The sequence below is a fragment of the Bidens hawaiensis genome, unplaced genomic scaffold (genome assembly GCF_021521415.1).
Source record: "Bidens hawaiensis isolate Kalapana, Puna unplaced genomic scaffold, B.hawaiensis_p1.1 tig00045943_1, whole genome shotgun sequence".
NCBI lineage: Eukaryota > Viridiplantae > Streptophyta > Magnoliopsida > Asterales > Asteraceae > Bidens > Bidens hawaiensis.
The window spans coordinates 48,591-69,755 of record NW_027505954.1 but is presented as its reverse complement, the minus strand read 5'-3'; the positions used below and the strand labels follow the sequence as shown (position 1 = coordinate 69,755).

At 38.0% G+C, this 21,165-nt stretch overlaps 1 protein-coding gene and 1 non-coding gene across 2 annotated transcripts; both read right to left on the bottom strand.

Moving 5' to 3' along the window:
• Positions 1-1,580: 1,580 nt before the first annotated feature.
• Positions 1,581-11,405, bottom strand: LOC143616126 (serine carboxypeptidase-like 13). The gene is made up of 14 exons (XM_077089054.1): positions 10,608-11,405; positions 10,297-10,442; positions 5,813-5,889; positions 5,602-5,727; positions 3,919-4,021; positions 3,790-3,827; positions 3,607-3,708; positions 3,033-3,119; positions 2,833-2,907; positions 2,690-2,761; positions 2,420-2,568; positions 2,219-2,332; positions 2,044-2,098; positions 1,581-1,822 (listed from the first exon to the last, which is right to left on the bottom strand). Exons 1-14 carry the CDS (start codon positions 10,757-10,759, stop codon positions 1,727-1,729), a joined length of 1,392 nt encoding a protein of 463 aa, XP_076945169.1. The 5' UTR covers positions 10,760-11,405; the 3' UTR covers positions 1,581-1,726.
• Positions 11,406-19,794: 8,389 nt separating this feature from the next.
• Positions 19,795-19,867, bottom strand: TRNAK-UUU (transfer RNA lysine (anticodon UUU)). The gene has a single exon. It is a non-coding gene; the product is annotated as a tRNA-Lys (tRNA).
• Positions 19,868-21,165: the final 1,298 nt, after the last annotated feature.

Below are 21,165 nucleotides of genomic sequence, written 5' to 3'. Positions count from 1 at the left end.
CCTCTTTGGCATATAAATCTAACAAATAATTAGAAGTGAAATCCCCTCCATTGTCACACCTTACCCTTTTGATATTTTTCTCAAATTGTGTTTGTACCATATTGTGGAAATTTATAAGACACATGCTAGCTTCATGCTTGTGTTTAAGGAGGAATACCCACACGACACGACTAAAGTCATCCACAATAGTAACGAAGTAGTTTGCACGTGTTAAAGATGGTGCTCCTCAGTATTTTCCCCACACATCGCAATATGTTAGATCAAAACAAGCATACGTTTTAGTAGTACTTATTAAAAATGACAATCTTGTAAATTTAGCCTTAATACAAGAATCACAAAAGTCTTTGGAATCCGAAGGAATATATTTAAGAATACCAATACGAGAAAGTTTAGAATATGACGGGCAATCCAGTATTTTATGCCATGTGCTAAGGGTAGTCATCATTGCTTCTCTTTTGCCTCCCACCATTCCCATCTTGTATAGACCATATTTGCAATCACCCACTCCAATCAATGTCCTCGAACATAAGCCATACTAACGGAAAGCTCAGGAAATAATGTCATGGCACATTGCAAATCTTGTGATAGTCTACTAATAGATAACAAGTTACACTTGAAATTTGGAACATAAAGAACGTCTTTAACCACCGTTCCGTTGGGTAGAGTATAATCCCCTCTACCTTATAGTCTTCTACGGATATGGCTTCACCATTCGGTATGGTGACGGGTGGTTCGTATTGTCTTTTCATTTTGTTTTTAAGGATGATATCATTGTAGGTTATGTGTTCAGTTGCACCCGAATCAATGACTCATTTACCTTCCTTACCAAAGTTACCTACCAAGTTAGCTACATGCACATTTTCTTCCCTAGCCACACCATCTTTGCTTCCAAAAAATGCACAAACTATTTTATTGTGCAATGGTCATACCCGGTATCGGACTTGCTTCCATCTCCATGTGCTGCTCTTTAGGTTTTGGCTGTTCTTGAGATTTTGGGGTTTGCTAATTTTGGTTTGTGGATCTTTTACGATTTCGCTGATACCATAAATAAAAGCATCATGGTATGTTTTTGTATAACACAAACGCCTGGATTACTAGTTACCATTGAAAGTGGAGATACATACACCACTTTATACAATTTTGGAGTAAAATAAAGAAGCCACGATCAGGGCATACATTAGGAAAATTCTAAGGAAAGAAATAAAAGGGAATATTCGTATAATCTCGTTGAGGATAACCAAGGTGGAGTAATATTTATTTCCATTAAAATAAAATGTAACCCCCACCAGCGCGTGCATGCATGCATGCACATCTAGTTGTTTATATTTTCCATAAGTAAGAGTTATGCTTAGTCTAGGTTTCATTTGTAATTATAATTGTTGTATGTTGTATTTCTAATCATAGTTGAAATATAATTATTATATGAAATACCTAAAATGGTTTTCATTATTTTATATTTATACACATAAAGAACACCATCAAACCTTTTATGATGGATCAACGAATCAAAACAAACCAATAAATCATTAGCAGTCCGAAATATCTAACGAAGTGCGTTTACAGAAACTAAGTAAACATTTCTAGATTCTTATTCAAAGCTCATAGGCTTAAACAATGTTATTTAGTTCCATGTTTGCAAGCAAAACATATACACATGACACATAAAGAGTAAAACAATGGTTAATGTAATCAAGCAAATTTCAACATAAACCATGTTAAAAGTGGGTTAAGATTTTGACGAATTAGTATGAGAAGCAAGCCATGTATCCACAAGGACCATTAATTCTTCTGGCTTGTAAATTGCTACCGAGTGACCCGCACCCTGCAACACATATATCAATCGTTTAGTCCTGTTTAGTGCTATTAATTCCATCTAGTGTTTGTTAATATGACCAAAAATAGATACACTTTACTCTTCTCTCACTCAAAATGATTATTAAATATATCGTAATATAGATAATTGTATAGAGATATGACAAGGGATTGTTATTAACACATGAGTACTGATACGCTATTGATAATCATATAGTACTTGCATCTTACCTTAACGGTCGCATATTTCAAAGTGTATTTAGCCTTAGAGAATGTCTTCTCATATCTACAAATTAACAAGAGAAATGTTCAAAATGAAGACTTGTTGAGATTCAAAACAATCTATGCATAACCGTATCAAGAACTAGTACGACGAATGTCTAAAACATTAGAAACTTGAACTCACCCAGCAACTTGAGTTCGAACGAACCATGGTTTCCACTGGCTTGTGACCCTAAGCTTGAGACTATTTATCCACTGCTTTGTACCCACATATGGAAATGTCATGTCGTGATCACCACTGCAAAATAAGTTCAAGTATTCAACACGCTTTCAAATAGACTATGATTGAGAGGGTGTGTGCAAACGCACACCCTAAAAAGATTACTTGATGATTAAGGCCTTGCATTTTTTGGTAGCAAGCTGTTTATAGTAGCTCAAGCTGCTGACGATATCATGAGAGTAGTATATGGTATCTGGTCTCCCAGTGGAGGCACTGATGGTTGAGTTGCTAAATTGAAATGTGCTCAATGTCCCCTATATACACCAAATACACTAATTTAAACGTTTATGTAATTACCAACAATCACTAGTTAATGTCACAACCAATAATGTTAATTAATAGCCAATATTTGATCAGGACATTTGCTCAACTTACTGTACGGATATGGAGAGCTTGTCGAACAGATTTCTTGTTTGCCCAAATATTAAAAAATGGATAAATCGATTCCTAAAAACAAAATGCACTTAAGATATATGTAACACGAGGGTTTATAATTTAGGGTTTAGAAATAAGTTTACTCGACAAATTAGTTTGGGGTCTTGTGGATTGCAAACCGGCTCCAATATGTGATTCACATTAAGTCGATCTATGCACTACAAGTGAAAAGGTTTATAAGTTAGAAGGTATAAAAGAAAATCACCGTTCTAGAAAAAGAAGGTATACAAGAGACGATTAAATACCATGAGTAAGAAATAAGGACATACATTAAGTAACTCACCTCATTTATCGGACGAAGACTATTTAAACATAATGTGTTATTTGGATCAACAAACACGTATTTACCTACGCAATTTTTTTTTGCTGGCTGCAAAATCAAACAAATTGCACCATTAATAAAGTATTGAATTAACCAACGAATCAAAAACATCTTATTTGATGTATAAAGTAAACACTACTACAAAACATAGACAATTGTTGTAAGATTATCGCTAAAGACCATCATGACAATGGAGTCTAAAAATTTACGAGGAAATTTATCTATAACAGAAATGTTCCGTCAGTAATCACTAAGGAATATTAATTGAAGAAAGTATATCTAAGGACTTTGCTACATAATATTAACGCCGGTTTTATACCACCACAAAAATTCGTTGCCTTTGCCTCTCTTTGTAGTGTGTGTTTATGTGTGTGTGTGCGTGTGTGTGTATATATATATATATATTAGTTAGAGTTAATTATAATTATTTTTATCATTATTAGGAGATATTACATAGTTAAGTTTTCATTGTAATTATTCTCACACATACATACGAGTGTTTATTTTTTCTATACTAAATAAATGAATTATGTACCTCATAGAGTTCTTCTTCTATCAGTCCAGCTCGATAAGCAAATTCGACTCTTGAATTAAGATCTATGAACCTATCCGTAAAAGGGTTCACAATCAAGTAACCCTACACCAAGATCCATATACATGAACAACAAATCCATTACAACTAGTAATATTTGAGTTTATGCAAGACGTATCGAGTTACCTTAAAATTTATTTTTGGTGTAACCCCATGTTCATTGCCTACAAAAAGATAAATCAGCTTTAAACATGTCCTTGGAAGCCTGCTTTGTTTATGAACAACTGAACATGCATCAAAGACGGTTATTTATACCGTTATATATTTTTGAAACGATTCTAGGAATGAAAAATCCCATGTAAGAAATCCCCGTAACGTAGAATGGATTATTGAGAAAAGTAGGATGTTCTATGAGCCACTGCGTATTCATTGAAACAAGATCAAATATTAAAAACAATTTAATTTTCAGGATGACTATTTGTTACAAAAGTATGTACAAATAATTCTTGCATAAACAAAATTAAACTATAATACATACGATGGTGGAATATCCCAGGTCGGATCTAGGGGTCAAACAAGCTGACCCGAGCCCTCGAGCTCGGCCCGTTTAGCTTACGAAAAGCTCGAGCTCGGCTCGTTTTGATCTTTGTTTCTAAAGCTCAAGCTCGGCCCGTGAGTAGTTTTTCAAGATCGGGCTCGCCTTGTTCACTACTTATTAATTAGTTTTTATATATTTTTAATTATTTTTATACGTTTTTCAGTTAAAAACTTAATATATAAGATATATATTATTTAGTTATTTTGATAATTTATTAATTATTATATACGTGTACAAAATGAAATGCTCGTTTAGGCTCACGAGCCGGCTCGAGCTCGATAAGTGAAGCTCGGGCTTGTTTATTAAACGAGCTTAGCTTGAGCTCTTTTAAGCTCGGCTCGATCGAGCCTTTTCACGGGTCCATCTCGAGTAGCTCACGAGCAGCTCAGCTCGTTTGCACCCCTAGTCGAATTGTCCATTAATTTCTTTTTCCGTAAATTTTTTAATCAAATTTGTTGGAAAAATATTGAAAACGGGTTTTCACGAAAAAAGTATTGTTTTCACCGACTTTTGGCACAAAAAAACTACATTAGTTACTAATATAATTATTATTTAATAGGTTTTGTTCTCCTTGATGTCAACTCTAGGACGAATCAAACGTTGTCCAAGTTAAAATAGACACATGCATGATAAATGAAATATAGGTGTGCGAAAGATGGTGTTTGAAATAGAAATATTGTGAAAAGTGTGTACATAAAAATGATGAAACATTAAAGTGATACATAAATATGTCTTTCTTAAACACACAAGCCTTTCTTATATACTTCGCATGTAAAGTAAAAAATTACTTATGTTATTAAATAAAAACAACACTTACTTTTTCCTTCTAAACAAATGTCCTAATAAATATAGTGTAAATAATCATGTTCTTTTTTAAGTAAAAACAACATTTTCTTTATAAAAATTCACGTTATTTGTGTTACATGACACCGGGACCTCGCTACACTTTTCTTTATAAGACCCAACTAGTTTATATAACACTTTGCGATGAAGTTAAATAGGTGACATGCCTTGATTCTACTATTGGACACATCCAAATTAGGTTCTGTTTTTGCACTGCCGGCTTATGTGTGTTGCGGTTTCTTTTTCTTTTTTTAGGGGGGGGGGGGGGTGCTTTTTGGTTTGATCATCCCAACAGACCCGTTTTTTTTAAAAAAAATTTATATCTATATATTTTGCAAAAAAATGTGTTCTTAATGTTTAAAACCAGTTATAACCAATTCATTTAAAGCTCCATTATATATAAATTTTTTATTTGCACAACCTAGTATGTTCGTTCAAAAATTTAATTGTTTAAACCGATTAAAAAAACCTTTTAATTTAAAGGCCCAAATGGTTTCTTGCCTTCAACCCAAAATTCTTTTACGATTCTCAAGGACGGTGACGCATTTTTGTCTTACCTTTCGTATAAAATCATATGTATGATTAACTGCAAGGGTGTCACTGTTTCTTGTTGATGATTCCGATGGCTTAGTGTATGAAAACCCAGTGCCAACAGGTTGATCTATGAATATTACATTAGCGGTCTACAACAAACAAACACTTGTATTGCTATATCATATATTTAGAAATGTGATGATTATATGAAAAGTATGAGCCAAGAATGTACACCTTGGTCCATGTATATGGGTTGACCTCCAGTTTAACATCAGATCTTGATGCATTCGTATATTCAAAATTAAGAGGACCTACGTACAACAACTTGCTCAATATCTCTTGTGTTTGTATAATCAAGATAATAAACAAATGTTATATGTCGTTAATACGTACTCTTTATGGATTTAATTTTGTTATTAATCAAATACAAATTACTGTCATTCTTGTTTTAGTGGGGTGATAAGATGGTTAAGGTATAAAATTAAAGATTATTAGTTTAATTCATGTAAAGTGTAATACTTAGAGCATTCTCATCCAACCCCCTATTTTATGTGAGGGTGTGTTTATAATTTAGAGAGTGATTTAGGGTGTTGTGAGTGAATCGTTTTTATATTTTAGAAAACGCAGTGATTTTTTTTTATATTTGAAAAGTTAATGTTCACACCCTATAATTTTTTAATATATTTTGAAAGTGATTGTGAGTGAATAAACAAGAAATGATAATGATAAATGTATAAATAAAATTTATTTAATTAAAAGAAGAGAAACAATATAATAATTTTTAGTGTAATTTTATAACTATAGTTAGCGGGTTGGATGTGGATGCTCCTACATGTCAAAAGAAAAGAAAGAAAAATCAAATGCAAGTTGCAACAAGTCAAATTAATAATTAATTATAATTTGAATTTTTAATCATATACACATGATGAGCACTAATAATTAAAAAGCATAAATATTACTTTATATACATATATACTATATACATATATTAATATACACCATCTTAGTTAGGCTGAGGGGTGTGGGGCTTCAGCGGGGGCGCGAGAGCCCCTCCATGGGGGCGCGAGCACCACACCACCGAGGCGCGAAAGGGGCGCAAGAGGGGCGCGAGCACGGCTTTCAAAGCAGGCGCAAGCCTGTTCGCGTGAAGGAAGAGGCGTAAAGGGACATGGGAATGCGTGAAAGAGCCGTTGGGATGAGAAATGAGCCGTTGGGCTCTTTAATTTTATTAAAAAAAAATCTGTTTTTCCTATATATAAACCTAAACCAATTACCACACCAAAAATCACATACCACACCCAAAATCACATAAAACAATTACCACAACTTCAAAAAAAACCCAAAATCAACCCATCTTCCAAACCTTTTTTTAAAAACATGGCTGGAAATTGGTACCCAAACCTAGATCCAGGTTATAGTTACGACGATTTATGGTCGTCACCAGACCAATCGATGTTTTTTTCGGGGGTCGCAAGAAACATCCGGCTTTCAACCATCCAACATACAACCGTCTCCTAACTTTGTTGTTCCGGAGACACAAGAATCACACGGTGATGCTACGGGAGCAAGGAGACGCGTCCACCGGAAAAAACAACTTGCAACGGACGGGCCGGGACCGGCTTCGACTCCGAGGATGAAACGGAAAACCACTCCGTGGTCATCGGATGAGAAGGAAGCCTTGTGTCGGGCTTGGATAGTCATTTCTGAGGATCGGCGTTGCGGTAATTGTTTTAACGTTTTTAAAAATGATTTTTAATAAAAAAGTTAAATAAAAAAGTTAACTGGAAATCTAATTTAATTATTCATTTTGCAGCCGACTACCAAAAAAGCAAGGTTTTTTGGACAAAGGTTAGGGAGACGTTCTATACGCTCGTTGGGAGTACAGAGCGAAACGCCGATATGATTTCGGGTCGGTGGTCCGAAATCAGAAAATTTGTCGGCTTGTTTACTAATCTTTTCAACAGGAACGCCGGTCGTATGAGACCAAGTGGCAGTGATGATTTGGCGGTTTACAATTTCACTGTCGAAGAGTGGAAGCAGGAGTGTTTGCGGAGGTATGGGACGGTGAAGACGTGGGACGATGTAAAGTTGTGGGAGAGGTTGAAAAGGTGTTCCAAGTGGGTTGAGCTGGTGGCGCCGGACCATGATGCGGAAGTAGGGCCGAAACGGACTAAAACTAGTTCGTCTGGAGCGTATAGCACTTCTGCCGCGTCGGATTGCCGCGTTGGATTCGACCTAAACATTGCGGGGGAGGAAACGTCTTCACCGCCGAGGAGGCGGCCATTGGGACGGGACGCCAAGGGGAAAAAACCGGCTGAGGGGGGAGCCGTAAACATCGTCGATCTTGTTGAATCCCTCATAAATTCAACAAAACCATGGAGGTGGTCTCTAATGACAAAAAGGAAAAAAGTCGAATGAGAGATTTGGACTTCCTTACAATAGACTTCAGTAACCTAAATCCGGTCGATCAAATGCTGATGGAAAGACAAAAGGAACGTATCCGAAAGAGGTTGATCGAAGAAGACCAAGCCGAAGAATAAGAATAATGTTTTTTTAGTACTTTAATTTTTTTTTTATTTTTAGATATTAATGTGTTTTTTTTTAATGTGTGTTTTTTTTAATAATTTATGAGTTTTTTTAATAATACGTTTTTTGAATATATTTATAAAAAAATAAAAAAAAAAAAATCCGCTGGAGCCCCTGCTGGAGCCCCTCCACACCAGGGCCAGGGGCTCCAGCGGGGGCTCCATCACCCATCTTATCCAGTTTCTCTCTCTGCCACAAGTCACAATATTATTAGCTGGAGCCCCCACTCGCGCCCCCGTTAGAGCCCCCACACCCCTCAGCCTTAGTTTTGGTCAATTTCTTAATTGACTAGATTTAATCATATATAATACACATGATAAGCACTAAAATATTTAAAAATCACACATACTATTCTATATTCTAGTGGTGTACAGATAAGTGAATAAACTAATATTTAAGAACTACTTTATTAAAAATTAAGAAACAATTCACTTCAACAAATCTTTACATATAAATCTAAAAGTCCATGGTTGTATATTTTAACACTGCACAGGTAAAATTGACTTTACTCATCAAATTTTCTATTATCTTCCTTGTGCATCTGTACTTATACAAACTCTGAATCCAACTTTCCTCTTTGAATACAAAAGGAGTAAAAAAAATTTGGAGCATATTGAAAGAAACACAAATCGAAAAATAGGGTTGGTTTGAAAGGGAACAAAATGTTCAATAGAACATTTGTCGATCGATTTTTCTTTCACAATGCACTATCTTCATATGGCATTTCGCACGGTCGCATGTAAACACACTAAACTATGACCAACATCCACATGTACTGTATTAAGGATGAATACGCGAAACTATACTTAGAATCTGCATATAATGTACACATCTCCGTGTACAAGATATTTGGTGTATTCACCGATGAATACATTGAAATCGAAATTCACAATAATTAAATAGTGTATTAAGAGCATTCTCATCCTATTCTCTATAAATATGTGAGGGAAGTTTGTAAATTATAGGGTGGGGTGATGAGTGGTTGTGAGTGTAAATTATAGGGTGGAGAGAGAAATGTAGTGATTTTTTGTAAATTTGGGGAAACATTTGGGGAAACATTGTTTTCCCTATTTATTTTTTAATATTTGTTGGATTGGTTGTGAGTAGAGGAGAGAGAAAACTGTAATGATAAATGTATAAAAAATACTATTTAATTAAGCATGAGAGAGAAATGTAGTGTTTTTTAGTGTAATTATAGGAATAAAGATGGGGAACGGATTGAGAATGCTCTAACGGTGATACACTAAACTAAGCTTGAAATTTACATAAAGTACTCACCAATGAATTCGCCTAGTAATGATAATGGCCAGAAAGTAGTATTTTCATCAATAAATTATATGTAAACCATCCCATAATCCAGAAGAATTGTATTTAATAGTAAATACACTAAAATTTCATTGTATTTACCCATGAACACACTAAAATTTTGATGTTCCATTTAATTAAGATGCTCAACCAGTCAACAACGTGACCTTTTGTTTATGTCTATTTCACTACGGTAATAAATTAACTGCCCTTGAGTACGTTTTCACTAAACTACAAAGTTCATAACGTGATATTTTAGAAAAGTGGTTCTTAATAGAATAGTGATAAAAATGGATCTAAATTAGAAACGCCAAGGCTACAAGCTAGTTTTGAGTGACTCCTTTATAGACATATATATTGTTGAAAATTACCTCATATAGTGTACTACGAGATGAGGTACCAAAACGAATACCAAATACTACCAATATCCAATATGAGCTAATCTCTATACCGAATACCGTACCTATTATGATCAATTGGTATTGTTATAATTGAAAATATGAAAGTTACCAAGATCGAAGAATACCAAAATCATTGATAACAAATGTAATAAGAATATTTTATTTACTTTCCAATTGGTACCAATATGGTATGGTATGATCCGGTAATACTGACACTCAGATAAAAAAAAAGAAAATCTAATCCCTAAGATGGCACACAAAAGATGGTCACAAATAACAAAAGAAAGAAACAAAGACGGTTATTAACCGTCCTGTGTATCATAATCAAGATTGCGCATTCGCACTATTTCAATCTAAATCTAAATTTTCTATATATGAATACATTACACACACATTAATTAAATATTAAAAGGTGAGAAAATTTACCTATTTGATAGAAGAAGGGAAGAATGGCCGAAGTTCCCGGACCTCCGGTGAGATAAAGAAGCAACGGATCTTTGTCTGGGTTTCTTTGAGATTCAACAAAGTAATAGAACAGTTGTACTTCTTCCCGTTTTCCAACTCCGACATACCTTATAAAACAGTGGCGGAACTTAAACATTTATATTGTCGGCCCCCAACAAAGTAAAGATAATATTATTCAAAGACAATGGGCGCCAAATGAAGCTCCGCCCAGATATAAATATATAAAACTCTAAAATGTCATAATGAGAGCGAGAATTTAAATGCATACGTACCCCGTTTCGAGAGTGAACGGAAGCTCGCCGGAAAAACCAGGAAGGTTTTTAACGATTGATTTGGAATATGAGAAAGGTAACATGTGCAAATGCAGTACAAACACAAGGACAGTGAGAGAGATTTTCATTTTGCTTTCTAACAGACAAAACATATTCACATATGGACCACTATTCTAGCTCTATTATATATATGTACACACATGCTCCTTAGCGTTGAAAAAGAAAATTGGTTTATATAATTGTTACACGTTTTAGTTTATTTAACTTTATATCATATGCAATTTAAGTGGACCTTCCATTGATGCATGAATGACAATTATGAGTCTGGCCACTAGCCTGTATTTATGGTGGAAGGTAAAATATGCACATGTTTTCCAGACATCATCCATTTATTTTTTTCTAGGTCAACCCAACTTGATCTGTAGGTCCATAAACCGGATTAACGAACGGATTTTGTTCTTATAAAGCGATCGAGACGGGTGTGGTATAAACAAACGATAGAACAATAATATAAAGATATGATTGAACGACTCTGGAACCAGTAATAAAAGATTCATAATATTAAACAAACCGATCTCACCCAAGGTGAGCTCCACTTGGATGGTTATTTACACACTAGAAAACACACACATAAAAGTAAACAAATATTATATTTATAACCAAATAACAAACATTCTAAAAATCTCCTCCCGTTGACGCTAAACGCGTGCACCGAAGCCCTCGTCTCGGATATGGGATTCTTGCCGACATCAACAATTTGATTAACCAATATATGTATAACGAGTTTTGTCACATTGATATAACAAGTCACTTTTTTTTTTGCCTTACATGATCTATCTACAATATATATGAATGTCATTTGTAATTTTGTATATTTATATAGGGTTGAAAAAAAGTTGGTTTATACATTTGTAACTTGTGCATGTATGGTAGGTCCATTGGACGGATCTAACAACACTGTTAATAGTCTACTTGGATCAACCTCTACACTAGCTGGCGGAAATCACTAGTGAGGACCGAGATCTCAGATCTTGTTTGGTTATTTTATGACCGTGAGGGATGAGAGAAAAGAGAGAAGTGAGAGCTTTTAACTATGAATAAAGTTAGAGAAATGACAAAAGGTTGTTTGTGCATGAGTTACACACACTATATATAGTGTGTATGCTCATGCACCATTCTATTTATTAACGGCCCATTGGGATCCAAAATACATTCCCTTAGGCTCAAACATACAAATAAACATAAACCGACTAGCTAACATACATAGACATTTAAGTTTAAACAAATACAAAATACTAAACCAAAATGGCCCCAACAATCTCTCTCTAGTCTTTAGTAGTTCTTTTGTTAGCTCCAGTCACCAGTCGGTTTCAGACTCGTACTCGAAGATATCATCGTTTTTGTGAAAGGGCTGCTTCTCAACAAGTAGACGGACAAACTTGTTGAATTTTCCGACGATATCATCCGTACAGTCTCGACGGACGTCCTCAAATGTGCACATATGTGACTCAAGAAGCTTCAGTAAGTCAGTTCTACCGAACCCTGCCAGTTCATGTTCATCAAAGAACCGAAGGTCATGAGTTCGTTCATAGTGAATAATGACCTCACCATGAACGTTGTCGAACTCCCAAGCAACAAAGTCATAAAGAAAGTCATCATAGAAGGGCATGCCATGAAATATAGGTTCTCCATGATCGTCAGACATTTTGTATCTTCGACTCTTAGTAGGCTTGTTGGTGAAAGGGTTGACTTCCTTTGACTTGTATGACTTACCCGGATTTAGAGTGAACTTCGGGGAATCATGCTTCGATTCGTGGTTCAAAAACCGCTTGAACCACCCCTCCACTGTGCTTTCTTCCTCACCTCTAGCATAGGCGGAAATTTAAGTTTGTATCACTATGACACTTACTCATTTTTCAAGCCTATCTACACATCAAGCAATGATCTTGTTGGATTTTGATCTACTCTTTTCATGTGCTAGGATCATTATAGATAATTTATTATCATTTTCCAAAGGTCGGATCAATTTCTCAGAATTTTATTGTAACATCCTACTTTTTATTATAATAAATAAATGAAATTTTGTTTATTCGATAAAGTGTCGTGTGTCGGTTTAAATAAATAAATTAATAGAAGGTGGGCTTGGACTTTAGAAGATGAAATAAGAAAATGGATGGGCCTTAGGTCCATGGGCTTAAGGGAGTATAAATACTCCTAAAACCCTAATCCTTTCCATTATATCCATCTCTACACCATAGCCTACACCTTGAAAAACACACACAAACACTATCCTATGACCCGAGCCAAGATTCGAAGGTGGAAACCCGAACCCGTTGGTGCTAGACCATCGTGAAGAACCGAAACAACATTGAGGCATAATCGTGTTCGTAATTCGACTTGTTTAAGGTATGTTTATAATTAGAAATCATTCATTTAAGTTCGGATTTGTATGGGAAACCTTAGATCTGTATGAGAATGGTAAAAACGAACCCGATGCATCAAACCTTACTGAAAACCATTAACGATTGATGGGTTAATCGATTGATAAACGATCCGAGGTGCTTAGGTGTAAATCGCACCCTCTAAACGTGGATGTTAGATGGATTTAATGATTAGGGTTTGTTAGCCCTGATATTGTGAGTCTATTGGTACCAAAATCATGCTATTTCGTCATGATTTGAAGGGTTAATTGCAGATCTGAGGGTCTGTTGACTATTAATTGTTCATATCAATTTTGACTTTGACCCATGAGTCAAAGTCTGGATAAGACTGAGCCAATTCGTTAAAGTTAAAATAACGAATCAGGTGATTCGACACGCACCAATTCGCTATGTGCTAGATAACAAATCAGAATAGCCAATTCGTTATATTTAGATAACGAACCAGTTAGTTCGCTACTCGCCATTCGCTATGTTACGAGGACGAACCAATAACGAATCAGCTAACGAATCAGAATAACGGATCACATGATGTTCAGATAACGAATTTAGATAACGAATCAGATGCTGATCAGATGATGAATCGGTTAACGAACCAGATCACAAAAGATAACGAATTGGCTAACGAATTAGTCTTAATTCGTTATAGAAAATGGGTTAACGAATTAGAAAAATAATTTAAAATCATAATGGAAAATGTGTTCAGACAGTTAATAATAATAAAATTTTTCCAAGCTGACCTGACAGCTTAACCCCAGCCAGGGGCTCTGCCACTTGGACCCCACTAGGGGCTGCCACCCCTAGAACCCTGCTGCCAGGGGCGCTGCCACCGGACCCCTGTTTATTGAGGGTAATAATTAAACTAGAAAGACGATATGGGTAGTGATAGTTAATTGATACGTGTAATTATTATACAGTCAGCCGTGCTCGGCTAAGGAAAGGAATAACAATAAACGGTGAACGTAACCGCATTCATGTGAGTTTCTAGCCCCATTTCCTTGTTATGTTTTCGGGGCTGTGTGCATACTCGATGTGATAGTTAATACACTTACCTTAAATGGTAAGTGTATGTCATGTATGATTTGTATGTTAATTATGTATATCTTGAATGTGAACGAAAGCTTGTCAGTACGTGAACAATCTTCGGATATTGCACGTATTGACAAGGGATGTATGTATGTAATAGATGAATGTGTATGATAGATATATGTACAACATATGAATATGTATGAATGAGTAAAGAATTTATATGTATGTTACGGGTATGTGAATACAGTATGTACGAAGATGAAGAAGAAAGGGATCAGACCCTAATAATATCTGAGATAGAGAAGAAATGGATCAGACCCTATTAATAGCTGAGATATAGAAGTAAAAAGGGATCAGACCCTACTAATATCGGAGATAAACAAGAAAAGGATCAGACCCTAATAATATCTGAGATAGACAAAGGAAAGAGGGATCAGACCCTAATAATATCTGAGATAGAAAATGAAGGGATCAGACCCTAATAATATTTGAGATAGAAAGGACAATAATTATATAGTATGAAAGTAATAAAGTATGAACGTATGTAAGAAGTTATGTAATGAAAGTAAACTAGTAAAGTAATTATAATGTATCTTCGGGTGCATAATTGAAGGTAAGTGTATGTATTGTATGATGTATGATTAACTAGAACTCACTCAGTGTAGCTGACTTTTAGTATGCACGCAGGTGAGTAGGATGAGACAGCTGGCTTGAGCGGGGGACACATGGCGGAAGAATAAGAGTCTGGCATCCGAAGACGCAAGTTGCTTTATGTTTAATGTTTTAATGTTGAAAGACAAGAATGTTTTAAGATAAGTTATGAATTATTATGTAATGTTTATGAAAGTTTTACATTCCGCGTAAAGTTTTAATTAGCTCTGATATTTGAAACTGTGTTTATGAGTAAATCCAACGTCCAATGTAGGGCACCGATAACGGGGCCTTACAAGTTGGTATCAGAGCAAAGTTTGAGAGACTTAAGCATCCTACATGCTTAGACTCGAACAGAGAATGAGATTTAAGTAAGAAAAGAAAGAAGATGTCAATTCAAGATAGCCATGTCTCACTCAAGCAAGCTCAGTAAAGGTAAAGGTATGGTTAAATAATGAATGTTAATATTAGCTTAATTGCTAAAGGAAGAATATGTGCAAGTTAGGGATAGGATTAGTTGATTGCTTGATTGATTAACTGTTTAAAAGTAGAACCTAGCACAAATAGACTCATAAAGGGAAGTGTATAGGACACGGAAAGTAACGTGATCAGCTAATCACAGCTGGCCATTGTTGTTACCTGTTAGCCTTACTATCCTTGTACTAAATAGTTCCTTGAGTGATGATGTTTGTGTTTTCCCTTCCAGAATACGATGGCTGGATCTAGGGCAGTTGTTGGAGTAGGAGGCCGCACTCGACGACATGGAAGGCCTCGTCGTGTCCGACGACCTTCGGTTGAAACAGCTTCCAACATCGGAGACGAAAGAAGCGCAGCTGGAGGAAACCCGAACAACAATGAAGGGGTTCAAGCGGATCCCGCAATTCAAGCAGCTATTGTTCAAGCGGTAGCCACTGCTGTGAAGAATATGACTCCTGAAGGGTCTCCTTGAAGCCGTGAAAGAACTGCTGAAGGGGCGGGTGGTGATGGTAGGAGAGAGGGAGGTCTCGAGTGGGGTTAAGTCTGTGAAAGTCGATGACAGGAAAAGAGGCCGAGGTGGGTGCAACTATAAGTCGTTCAAAGGATGCGACCCGCCGAAGCTGACTGGTTTGGGAGACGCAATCGCTACTCTCCAATAGGTAACCACTATGGACAAGGCTATCCGCATTAGCGAGTGCCGTCCCGATCAAGCTGTCGATTATGCCACCCAATCTTTTGGTGATGAGGATTTGTATTGGTGGTAATTGATTGAGCAGAGGAAGAGTCAAAAGGAAATCAAGGCTATGAGGTGGGAGGATCTGAAAGAACTGGTTATGAAGAAATTCTATGTTGACGCCGAGGTTGACAGGGCGGAGATGAAGTTCATGAACTTGAAAGCTGGGACGATGACACATCGTGAGTACACCACAGAGTTCAACCGAATGTCTAGGTTGGTACCCGATATGGTTAATATTGAGGCTAAGAGAATCAAGTGCTATGGGAGGTGATTGCCACAGAAGGTCCGCACGTTGGTCAGGGCAAATAAACCTGCTACTTTTAACTCTGCTGTCGAACTCGCAGAGGTGGTTTATGAAGACCTGGCTGTGGATGATGCTGTGGTAGAAGTAGAGAAGAAAGATAAGAAGTGGGTCAATCATGCTAAGTGACCCGGTACTCAATTGTGGAACCCTATGAACAAGCAACCGAGATTTTAAGAGAAGAGGTCGTGTAAGACCTGTGGAAAGATGCATGGGGGTGAGTGCAAGTGGGGTAAAGGATCTGATGTTTATCATAAGTGTGGTAAGGCTCACGGAGGAGAGTGCAGGCTTGGGTCGAATGCCTGTTATAAGTGTGGATAGGTGGGACATTATGCTCCCGATTGTACTGCAAAACCCGCATGTTACAAGTGTGGTAAGCCGGGCCATTTTGCTAGGGAATGCACTGATGGTGGGACTGGAGGGAGTGGAAAGAATGATGCTGAACAGACTAGGCCAAGGACTAGAGCTTACATGCTAACTCAAGAACAAGCCAAGCAGATTCCGGATGTTGTGACGGGTACGTTTTTAGTAAATGATATTTCCGCTTCAGTATTGTTCGACTCTGATGCGAACAAAAGTTTCGTAGTCACATCATTTAGTAAATTAGCTAAAATGAAATGTTGCCGAGTGTCTGAAACTTTTATAGTAGAAACCGCTAGTGACAACTCGGTTAAAATAATGAGAATGGTTAAGGACTGTAAGATAGATTTAGATGGGCATGAGTTCCCTATTACTTTGTATGTTATAACCTTAGGAGGGTTCGATGTGGTTTTGAGAATGGATTGGTTGTTTGAGTACGAAGCTCAGATAGTGTGTAAGAGTAGGATAATAAGGTTAAAGTCCTTGGATGGCAGTGAGGTGACGGTTTATGGTGATAAGGAAAGTTCTGGGCTTTAATGTCATTTAGATGATAAAAGCCGAGGTTTTGTTAAGGCGAGGGTGTGGTGCCTACCTGGCGTATGTTGTCAACGCTACGGCCGAGACGAAAGAAATGAAGAATGTTCCTATCGTGTGCGACTACCCAGAAGTATTCCCTGAGGATATTCCGGGGTTGCCACCGTAGCGAGAGATATAATTCCAGATAGATTTAATACCAGGAGGCCAGCCCGTCACGAAAGCGCCTTACCGTCTAGCACCGTCTGAGATGAAAGAACTGATGTCCCAACTGTAAGAACTATCGCCCATGAACTGACATCCACCCGATGTTGACTTTCGATCAAGATTGCATCCCCCATAATCACTATCGATGTAAGCATGAAATACCATACGGGAGTCTTTGGGATACCATAGACCTAAGCACGAATTTCCCTTTAGATATCGAAAGATACGCTTTACAACGATTAGGTGAGATTCTTTTGGATAACACTGATATCTAGCACACTGACACACAGGGAACATGATGTCCGGCCTACTGGCTGTGAGATACATTAGGGAGCCGATCATGGATCGATAGAGATTTTAATCAAATGGAGTCCCTGATGAATCTAGAGCAAGCACAGGTCTGGTAGCAATCGGAGTGAGAAAGGGAGTGGGATCCTTGAAACCAAATTTCTGGACAATATCATGAACTTATTTTTCTTGATGTATTAAAATCCCGTCCACCTTTTTTTCAACTTCAGACCCAGAATGAAAGTCATCTCCCCCAATGAGCTAATCTCAAACCGGTTTTGCATTACCTCGGCAAACTCTCCACACAATTTATCAGATGTAGATCCAAAGATAATATCTTCAACATACACTTGGACCAAAATTTGATCGTCCTTCACCTTCTTGATAAAGAGTGTTTAATCGATAACCCCTCTTCTATAGCCATTCTTTTATAGGTGTTCTGCTAGTGTAGCATACCAAGAACGCGGTGCCTGCCGAAGGCCATAAAGAGCTTCATCAAGACGGTAAACATAATTTGGACAATCAGGATCCTCAAAACCTGGCTTTTGCTTGACATAAATATCTTCTTTCACTTTACCATACTAGAAAGTGGTCTTCACATCCATTTGATAAACTTGTGAAATTCATGTATGAGGCATATGCCAAAAACAGACGAATTGCCTCAAGCCTAGCTACAGGTGCATAAGTTTCATCGTAATCAAGACCTTCTTGTTGAGAGAATCATTGAACAACCAATCTTGCTTTGTTTCTTATAATCACCCCTTTATCATCTTTTCTGTTCCTGAATACCCACATCATCCCAATAGGTCTCTTGTTCTCTGGCATCTTGACTAGCCTCCAAACATGAAGTTTCTAGAACTGCAATAGCTCGTCTTGCATAGCTTCCACCAACGAGTTTTCCTTCAGGGCCACTCTGTAGTCCTTCGGTTCAACCTGTGAAATAAAACATGCAAAAAGATCTGTTAATGGTACCATATTTCTTCCTTATTTGGATGCCAGCAGATGGAGAACCGATGATGTTCTCTGTGGATGATTTCGATGTATGGGCAGCTGAGGAATATCAACAACAATGGTGACAGGCTCTGCTTGAAGATTAACAGATAAATTCTCTATGGGATGAAAAATGCGAGGAGCATTGATACGAGTATCAGTTGCTGATTGAATAGAGTCAGGTTGATCAACTCAATGTTCTTGAGCAATTTGTTCTTCCTAGAGATGTTCACCATATGAAACAGCAATTGCATCTATGGGAGTAGATGCACTGTTGTCAGAGTCACCAACAGCAGGTTTTTCGATGGCAGCAACAGCTTGAATTATTTTTCATGAGAGGGAGGCGTGGCAACAGATTCTACCACGCTTGGAGCTGTTTGATGGTCTGCCACGATTTCAGTCTGAGGCTTTTCCACATTATTAGCAGACTGGAATGAGTCATCTGAATCAATGTCAGATACATCTTCGACTTCAATCAAATCAGTTGAATCGGTGGATTGAGCAGCGTGATCGTTAACAACTTGATTATTTTCTGGCAGAGGATCAGGTGGTGGTGCAACAGGTGGTACTATTCGGTTGGAAGGCTCAACTGGTATTCTCACTTTAGATAAACTATTGATAATGGATTGCATCAACAGAGGCTCAGATGAAGAAGATGGAACTTGAGTAGTTGCAGGTGGTGGAGTATACATGCCACAGAACTGTTTGAACAAGTAGTCATAGTTAAACAACTAGTCGGTTCCCTTGCGAGCATCAGTGGTGTTAAGCTCTTTCCAGTCAACACTGAACGATTCCAGAATTAGCTTGGTCTTCTTGTTGTAGACACGATAAGCGGTTTTGTTAGTAGCATGACCAATGATCCTCTTTAAAACGCTGAATAAATTCTTTCATAGTAAAGATAATTTCTTGTAGTTCCCCTTCTTGCTCTAAAAATGAGGAAAGACTTGTCGGAAATAGTTAGCTTGGTCCGACCAAGAAAGACAAGGGACTCTTTGGGCATTGCTTGAGTCGAGTGAAGTAAAGACTGGCTACCTAGAATATAAAGATCCCTCACTGCACACTTTAGATATCTGTTTCCTTCCAATCAAAGACGGCGAAGCGCCTCTAATCTAAAGGCCAAAGAGTGCTCTTTGCGCTACTACGCATCCTTACTCATAGTATAGTGCAAGTTAGGTTTGGGTATAGCAGGACTTGAACCTGCGACCATTAGGTTAAAAGCCCAATGCTCTACCAACTGAGCTATACACCCCAAAAAATATGTTTTATCCGGCTCCGTAGAAAGCTTTCTTTACTCAAGCAAAGACGAAGCAAAACCTTTCTTTTCTTATGATTAGAGGGAAGGATCACTCCAAAAAGCAAGCTTTCTTTATATACGATAAATAAATTTGAAGTTCTTTCCTCGGTCTTCATTCAGTGAAAGGTAGTTCGCTGGGCCTGTATTTTGCTCCCAGAGGTGCTGGTTCGACTCCAGCTCGCGACAAGACCAAAGGTCATAGAATATCTAGGCGCCCACCCCTCCTGGCAAAGAAAGAAAGGCAGGTTCAGGCGATTGATCATAAAAAGATTTCCTTCCCTTTCTTTATGACAGAGCAATTGAATGCAGCGGTGCAGGGCCTCTAAGATTATGAATAAGCTATTCATTTTCCGTCCTATTGAAGAAATTCGGCATGATGGTAGTAGAGTAGTCGATCTGATCTTGCGCGCGGGCGGATAGAAATGCCTATAGATAAGGTAGGCGAGGCTAGCTTGCCGGCAAAAGGCGATTGTCTTTTGTTTGATGAGAACGAGAAGGGCAATTGACTGCAGGCCTATTGGGTGGGGGCAACTGGAGGAAGACAGCACAGGGCAAAGCAAAGGGCAGAGCTTCGAGTGACGGGCTGTCGAAGAGCAAAGAAAAAAGTCACTCGAAGCTCCTCTATCGCGCCCTAGCCGAGCGGTCATCGCCTGCACAAGCAAGCAGATTAGCTCCGTCATTCCATTATTGTGCCGGCAGGCCTGGGCGAGCGAGGTAGGCTTAGATTAGAGGGAGGGGGACTGCAAACGTCCGCCCCATGAAGCGCCAGGGAACCATGCATTCCTCTCGGGCTGGGCTCTCGCGTGTCCGGGGTCCGATCAGATCAACCAGCGACCGGTTTACGGAACAAGGAGTTAAGCAAGGGCCGGGAGATTGATGAAAGAAACTGGCCGAAGTCAGTGTTGTGTTCAACTCCGCGGTTGGAAGGATTGCTTTCTACCGTCTGTCTTTTCCTTCTCTCTCTTCTCTTAGCAAAGTAGGCTCAAGTCAAACTTTTGGCTTGCTACAAGCTGGGCTCAGGGACTGCAGTCAGCCGCTTCCCCTGTAGTCGTCAGCTCGTTTTTGATAGATCCGATCGGGTGTTCATAATCTGGAGTAAAAGGATTCGAACCTTTGCATGCCGGTACCAAAAACCGATGCCTTACCACTTGGCTATACTCCATACGGCCTGTTTTGGACGGTAAACGGGGAGAGGGGAAGGGGGAAGCAGGGCTCAAAGAACGAGCCGAGCCGCGCAAGGACGCGGGGATATA